Source organism: Oncorhynchus keta, chromosome 28 (genome assembly GCF_023373465.1).
Source record: "Oncorhynchus keta strain PuntledgeMale-10-30-2019 chromosome 28, Oket_V2, whole genome shotgun sequence".
NCBI lineage: Eukaryota > Metazoa > Chordata > Actinopteri > Salmoniformes > Salmonidae > Oncorhynchus > Oncorhynchus keta.
Genome location: NC_068448.1, coordinates 35,350,413 through 35,357,690, shown reverse-complemented (window position 1 = coordinate 35,357,690; position 7,278 = coordinate 35,350,413). Strand labels below are relative to the sequence as shown.

General features: G+C 41.7%; 1 protein-coding gene across 1 annotated transcript; it reads left to right on the top strand.

Annotated features, from left to right (window-relative positions):
• Positions 1-107: 107 nt before the first annotated feature.
• LOC118361211 (BTB/POZ domain-containing protein KCTD20-like) lies at positions 108-6,615 on the top strand. Its single transcript, XM_035740954.2, has 7 exons — positions 108-306; positions 3,435-3,662; positions 3,813-3,915; positions 4,471-4,591; positions 4,956-5,153; positions 5,459-5,569; positions 5,659-6,615. The coding sequence occupies exons 2-7, from the start codon at positions 3,529-3,531 to the stop codon at positions 5,958-5,960; spliced, it is 969 nt and encodes a 322-aa protein (XP_035596847.1). The 5' UTR covers positions 108-306; positions 3,435-3,528; the 3' UTR covers positions 5,961-6,615.
• Positions 6,616-7,278: the final 663 nt, after the last annotated feature.

Below are 7,278 nucleotides of genomic sequence, written 5' to 3'. Positions count from 1 at the left end.
GGAAAAAATATTTAAACTCAAATACATTGATATGAACCTATGGCAATATAGATACAAATGTATTGACAAACACGTTCAGTGCCGCATTCAGGTTCTTGCGCAGCTGAGGCTAGAAGACTTCCCCTTATGACAGGCGCAGTATTCTGGCCATCATTGGTTCAGTTTGTACAGTACAAGGAAAGAACCTAAATGGAGCATATTTGAGTCATGGCGAAGGTTTTTCAAATGACTTGAAACCACATGAGGTGGCACCATGGCACATTTGAAATTTTGAACCGACCGGAGCACCGAGGGCATGAAACGGGCGTAAGTTTTTATATTTTAGGTACAGTAGTCTATGCAACATGTAGCAACTTGTCGCGGTAGTCCAAGTGACTATGCAATATTTGTATTTTCTCAGAGTAAGCAACGAAGCTAATGTATCAATTATTTGACTAACGAATGGCTGGACGAAGAGACGAAAGCAGAAAGATAGCTGACTGACCGTTTTTAAACTTGTTATCTGAATGAGGGCTTTCCTTCAGGACAATTATGTGCCTATCGACTAATGTAGACCTATTTATGAATGATGACCATGGACAATGCGACTGTATTAAAATACTTCAATGTAAAAGTCACATGGTGTTCTCACAATAAAGGTTCCACACTACGTTCTAGAACTCCGGCGATACTGTAGATTGTAACACACATAGATATCCTATTTAATTACTAGAGCGGACTTGTCACAAACCCTAAACGTTCCAGAATGGTCCAAAAATGGCAGCCATTGTGGTCAGGGAGAAATCCAACCCAGTCTAGTTGCAATGAATGGCAATAGTCATTGGTTATTCATTTCCTGATTTTACTTATGCAGGAAAATAAAAGTAAGGCAGACATCAGAAATTGTGTAATATTATTGTCAACGTAAAATATTGTCACATAAATTATAAACTATTTTTTTGGGACACATTTTCTGTATAAATAGCCTCTAAAATATATGTAAACTGACCAAACATTTCGGCGGATTCTAGCCAATGTATGGTAATGGATTGACTGCATTGCTTGAATGGAATGTTGGAATGTTGGCAGTTATTTAGCAAATTTATGGAATCATTCCTCTAAAACTGTCAGGCTAGCTAGCTAACAAACATACAGTGCAGATAATCTTCTTTACACTATCTTATCACAGCAATGGCTGACCATGGTTGACTAACTCCCTTACCAAAATGGCTGACCTTTTATACCACCATAAGAAGGTTAATGTTCTAGTATTCTAATTCGTAATTCTATGGTAACACATTTGATATTACATATACATTTATGGTAATTATTAAACAAACAATTATTTTCTGAGAGTCTAGGCTATTTAACTTTCAATTCTATTTTAGACAGCTAGACTCTGATGATTCAGAGGACAGTAATGTAGACTTGTCTAGCTGAACAGGAATGTACAAGTTGGTTCTGGTTGGTAAAGGGGCCGGGACAAACTCAATATTTATGCTGTTCACGAAATATGTTTCATAATTGTAACGGGCATGTTCTGTTTTTACAGTGCCTTTAAAAAGTATTCACACCCTATAACTTCAAAAAAATGGTGTTACAGCCTGAGCCTCAAATGGATTAAATGTATATTTTGGGGTCACTGCCCTACACACAATACCCCATAATGTCAAAGTGGAATTATGTTTTCAATATGTTTACAAAATAAAAAAATTAAAGCTGACATGTCTTAAGTCAGTAAGTATTCAACCCCTTTGTTATGGCAAGCCTAAATATGTTCAGCAGTAAAAATAATGTGCTTAACAAGTCACAATAAGTTGCATGGATTCACTCTGTGTGCAATAATAGTGTTTGACATGATTTTTGAATGACTACTTAATCTCTGTAAATTACACATATAGATAATTGTCCCTCAGTCGAGCTGTGAACCGGGGCGGTTTTCCAATGTATTGCAAAGAAGGGCACCTATTATGGGGGGGAGCAGACATTAACTTCACCATTCTCAAAGGGATAGTCATTAATTACACTTTGGATGGTGTATCAAAACACCCAGTAACTACAAAAATACAGGAGTCCTTCCTAACTCAGTTGCCATAGAGCATTTCACTACACCCGTACAAGCATTTCGCTACACTCGCAATATCATCTGCTAAACGCGTGTGTGACCAATATAATTTGATTTGATTTAGAGTAAGGAAATAGCTCAGGGATTTCACCATGAGGCCAACGGTGACTTTAAAACAGTTACAGAGCTGAATGGCATTGATTTGACAAAACTGAGGATTGATCAACAACATTTTAGCTACTCCACAATAATAACCTAATTTACAGAATGAATTACAGAATGTACATATTTTCAAGTATAGTGGTGGCTGCATCATGTTATGGGTATGCTTGTTATCGTTAAGGACTGGGGAGTTTTTCAGAATAAAAAAAATGTATGGAATGGAGCTAAGCACAGGCAAAATCCTAGAGCAAATCCGGTCTCAGTCTGCATTCCACCAGACACTGGGAGATTAATTCATTTTTCAGCAGGAAAATAACCTAAAACACAAGGCCAAATCTACACTGGATTTGCTTACCAAGAAGACAGTGAATGTTCCTGAGTGGCCGAGTTACAGTTTTGACTTAAATCTACTTGGAAATCTATGGCAAGACCTGCAAATGGTTGTCTAGCAATGATCAACAACCAATTTGACAGTGCTTGGAGAATTTTGTAAACAATAATGGGCAAATGTTGCACAATCCAGACATACAGACTTACTCAGAAAGACTCACAGCTGTAATCGCTGGCAAAGGTGCTTCTACAAAGTATTGACTCAGGGATGTTAATACTTATGTAAATTAGATATTTCTGTATTTGATTTATTTTCAAAATGGTTTTCTAAAATGTTTAAAAACATGTTCACTTCATCATTATGGGTTATTGTGTGCAGATGGTGAGAGAGAAAAATCAATATAATCAATTTTTAATTCAGGCTGTAGCACAACACAATGTGGAATAAGTCAAGGCGGTATGAATACTTTCTGAAGGCACTGTATGCTGCTCATTGTAACAGCAGTGCCATGTGAATAGGCTACTGTAACTTAGCCTTGATTAACTCATTCTTGAAATCACATAGTCAATCGGCCTAAAGTCAATTTAAATGTAGAATAGCTAGTTTCTCGTACAACAGAACTTCATCTAATGTTGGTTTAAACTCTAGAGATTTAATGAACGATGTATTACATTTTATAAGGTTTTTGGGGTGATGACTACCACTTGTCATTATTTTTAAGGGGAATTTTGACAGTCAGGTGAATTTTGACAGTCTGGATTCTAAAGCATTTTCATGCTAATATCGTTGCAGCCCATTCAATATTCTCTCATGAAATCATCAGAATCCTGTTGATTTTGGAACAGACCTCAGAGCAGCTCACAATGGCATCCTCCACAGTAATTTTTTTTTTTACAGATCTTAAAAACAGCCAATCCTACAGTGATCTCCAAGTGGCCAGGTCCACCCACAGTAGAGGGAGTGACGGCTAGAGGTAAAGAGACGCCGAAAGATGAGCGGATTGAAAGAGGGAAGAACGGACCCGGGTACCGTTCACCGTGAGAGGGTCACTCTGGTTGTGGACGGTAGCCATTTTGCGGTGGACCCCGCCACCTTCACTGCACACCCCAACACCATGCTAGGAAGGTACAGTGGGAAATTAACTTAAATAACTATATTTTATTTCACTTACTTATGAATGTACAGTACATACAGACATGAAAATGTTACTTAGAGAAAACATAGTTGGTTAAGGTATCAAGGTTTGGGTTACATTTTTTCAAGTTGTCATTGCAGAATGTTTGGCCCAGCGCGACAGCACAACTTCACCAGGCCCAATGGGAAGGGCGAGTATGAACTGACAGAGGGCATCAGTGCCAGCATCTTTCAGGTTATACTGGTAAGTTGGCACAACTTGAATATAAGAACACTGTCCTAATGTTGAGTGGAACCCAACCTTTTGCAGGAAACAGTTGAGTGTGAAAACCCCAGCAGCGTTGCAGTACTTGACAGACCTGTGCGCCTGGCACCTACTACGTACCCTGTTCAAAGGAACGGCACACATACACAACCCATGTCTCAATTTTCTCAAGGCTTAAAAATCATTTTTTAACCCATCTCTTCCCCTTCATCTAAACTGATTGAAGTGGATTTAACAAGTGACATCAATAAGAGATCATAGCTTTCACCTGGATTCAACCTGGTCAGTCTATGTCATGGAAAGAACAAGTGTTCTTATAGTTTTGTATACTCAGTGTATGCTTTATAGCCTCGACTCAACTAACTTCTGGAGACCTTTTAAGTGCAAAACTTAAAAGCTCTCTTCCAGTACTTGTGATGGGACTGGCATTTTTAAAGCCAGTCTCTCATCTCAGTGAAATGACAGATATTGCCACAGCTGTAGAGGTACCAAAAACAGTCAGTTCATTCATTCCAATGTGTATTTCTCCGTTAGAACTTTTATCAGACGGGTGTTATGAGGTGTCCCGATGGCGTATCAGTGTCGGAGCTGAGAGAGGCTTGTGATTACCTCTGTATCAACTTCAGTGCCAGCACAGTCAAGTGTCGCGACCTCAGTGAGTATAACCACCCATTATGTGTACTCCATGTGTAAACTGACCAGATTACGGGATTGTCCAAGGTAGGGGTAGTGGCAGGCAAAAGGAATGGGATATGCAGTACAGCAGCCATTACAAATATATCTTCACCAGTATGAGCAACTCTTATGACAGCACAACACGTCACAAGGATACCCACATCTATGAATCTTAACAAAAACAAGTTGAGGTACTAAATGTTTTGAGTGAATATTTTGTTTGAGAATGATTGCAAAATGACTTCATAGCATTCAAACCTCCTGCAGTCTCAACAAAGACACATCCTTCACTTGATTATCATGATAGTGAGGTTGGTCAAGTGACTGTCTCTTTCTGTTCCCAGGTGCCCTGCTTCATGAGCTGTCCAACGATGGGGCACGGAGGCAGTTTGAGGGATTCCTGGAGGAGCTAGTGGTGCCTGCCATGGTGTCATGTGCCCAGGGAGGGGAGAGGGAGTGCCACATCGTGGTTTTGGCCGACGATGACATTGTGGACTGGGATGAGGAACACCCTCCACCCATGGGAGAGGAGTATTCCCAAAGTAAGGCATCAGTCACAAAACACACATCACAAATCCTAAAGTACTCTGAAAAATGACCAACTTCCAAAATCCATGTCAATTCAAAATTGGTCACATTTAAAAAGGTTACGCAACAGGAAACACCTCGTCATTTTTGGAAGCATGTTTTTGACGCAGCAGTGTTAGGGTTTCTGTCAAGAGTGTACGTAGGAGTGGTTGCTTATTAACTGTTAACCTTAGGTAGCTAGCTAACCATCTCGCCTAACTGTGCGCCGGCACAACTTCAGTGTTGAGTGAATTAATATGTTTCTCTCTCTTCTGTCCAGTTTTGTACAGCTCCAAACTCTACCGCTTCTTCAAGTACATCGAGAACAGAGACGTTGCTAAAACCCTGCTGAAGGAGAGAGGTTTGAAGAACATCCGGATAGGCATTGAAGGTGAGTCGGGCTTGTTCTACCCAAGCTACCCCCAGTAAAATATGAATTGATATACATTACACATGGATTTCCACTGATCTGTGTCCCAGGGTACCCAACCTATAAGGAGAAAGTGAAGCGGCGTCCGGGAGGAAGGTCAGAGGTCATCTACAACTACGTGCAGCGGCCCTTCATTCAGCTGTCCTGGGAGAAGGAGGAAGGGAAGAGCCGTCACGTTGACTTCCAGTGCGTCCGCAGCAAGAGCGTGCCCAACCTCGCGGTGCCAGGGGAGGGGGGCGGAGGTGGGGCGGCCTGGGGGGGCACCATGCCCTCCCCGCAGGTGGATGAGCTGGACAGGCTCAACGGGCCAGCGCCCTCTCAACTCCCCCAGACTGCAACCAATGAAAGCTGAGACTCTCGGACCACACTCCCACCTCAAATCTGCTGCTACCCATCTCATCCCGAGGCTCTTGGACTATTCCCTTCAAACCAGTGGAAGTCGTTATTTCCTTGGAAGCAAGCATATTGTCAAGAGTACAGTGCTTGTCTTCAACAGGGGGCACATTAAAAGTTAAGTAAGGTATTGTTGGCCATGTTGGATATATTGCACCTCTGATAACTGCAAGACTGTCCTCCCATATAGAGGGCTATGTTACAGTTCTAACTAGGCACTTTTATTGTTTGGAATGCGAAATCGTCATTTTGGTGGATAGCTTTGAATGTCATATGACTATTTCAGAGATAGCTTTTATACACATACATGTGCAATATATGCACATTTTATGACGTTATGTGTCGTCTGTGATGGTATGCATTTAAAATACCTGCTGTTTTAGTCTCTGTTGTAGGCATGCAAATGAGATGTAGGCCTATGAATGAAGCCAATTTGTTTTACATTCCATTCCAAATGACATGTTCCCATGGCAACATGACCTTATGAATGTGTGCCACGTTCAACATGTTGATGCGTCTGCCATGTTACACTGTCTCCCTGAGCCTGTAGATCCTATAATCAGTTGTAGGCTAGATGAATGTGTGCCTTGAGTAATTAAAGAGCATTATACATATTTTTCATGACAAATGTGATGTGACATGGGAAGTAGCTATGCTGCAGTTCTTTCTTAACCCCTTTTATACCTTGTGCTAACATGTGTCCTGATCTTGTCCACATGTTTAAACAGGTGGTGTAGATCTGAATGTGATCAGAGCTTCATGACCATCACCAGAGGTAGTCTGGGATTAATTGATTGGTTGCATGAAAACTCAGTGGGCAGAGCTTAGTGACAGGTTAGTGGGTGGAGTTTCCAAGTGAGAGTAAAATAAAGAAATTGGCTCCAGGGAGCTAGGTTGGAGGTGGATGAAGGGTGTTAAAGAGTGTCGTAGGCCTCCCGGGTGGCGCAAGGCGCTAGCTGTGCCACCAGAGACTCTGGGTTCAAGCCCAGGCTCTGTCCCAGCCTGCTGTGCCCGGGAGGTCCATGGGGCGACGTCCATAGGAAGGGTTTGGCCGGTAGGGATATCCTAGTCTCATCGCGCACTAACGACTCCTGTGGCAGGCCGGGCGCAGTGCGCGCTGACCAGGTCGATAGGGAACACCGTGCACCTCCGACACATTGGTGTGGCTGGCTTCCAGGTTGGATGCTCTATTCTAAAACAGATTAAATAAAACAAAAATCCTCAGCAACACACACAAAAACTACCCCATAATGACAGTGAAAACCGGTTTAGATGTT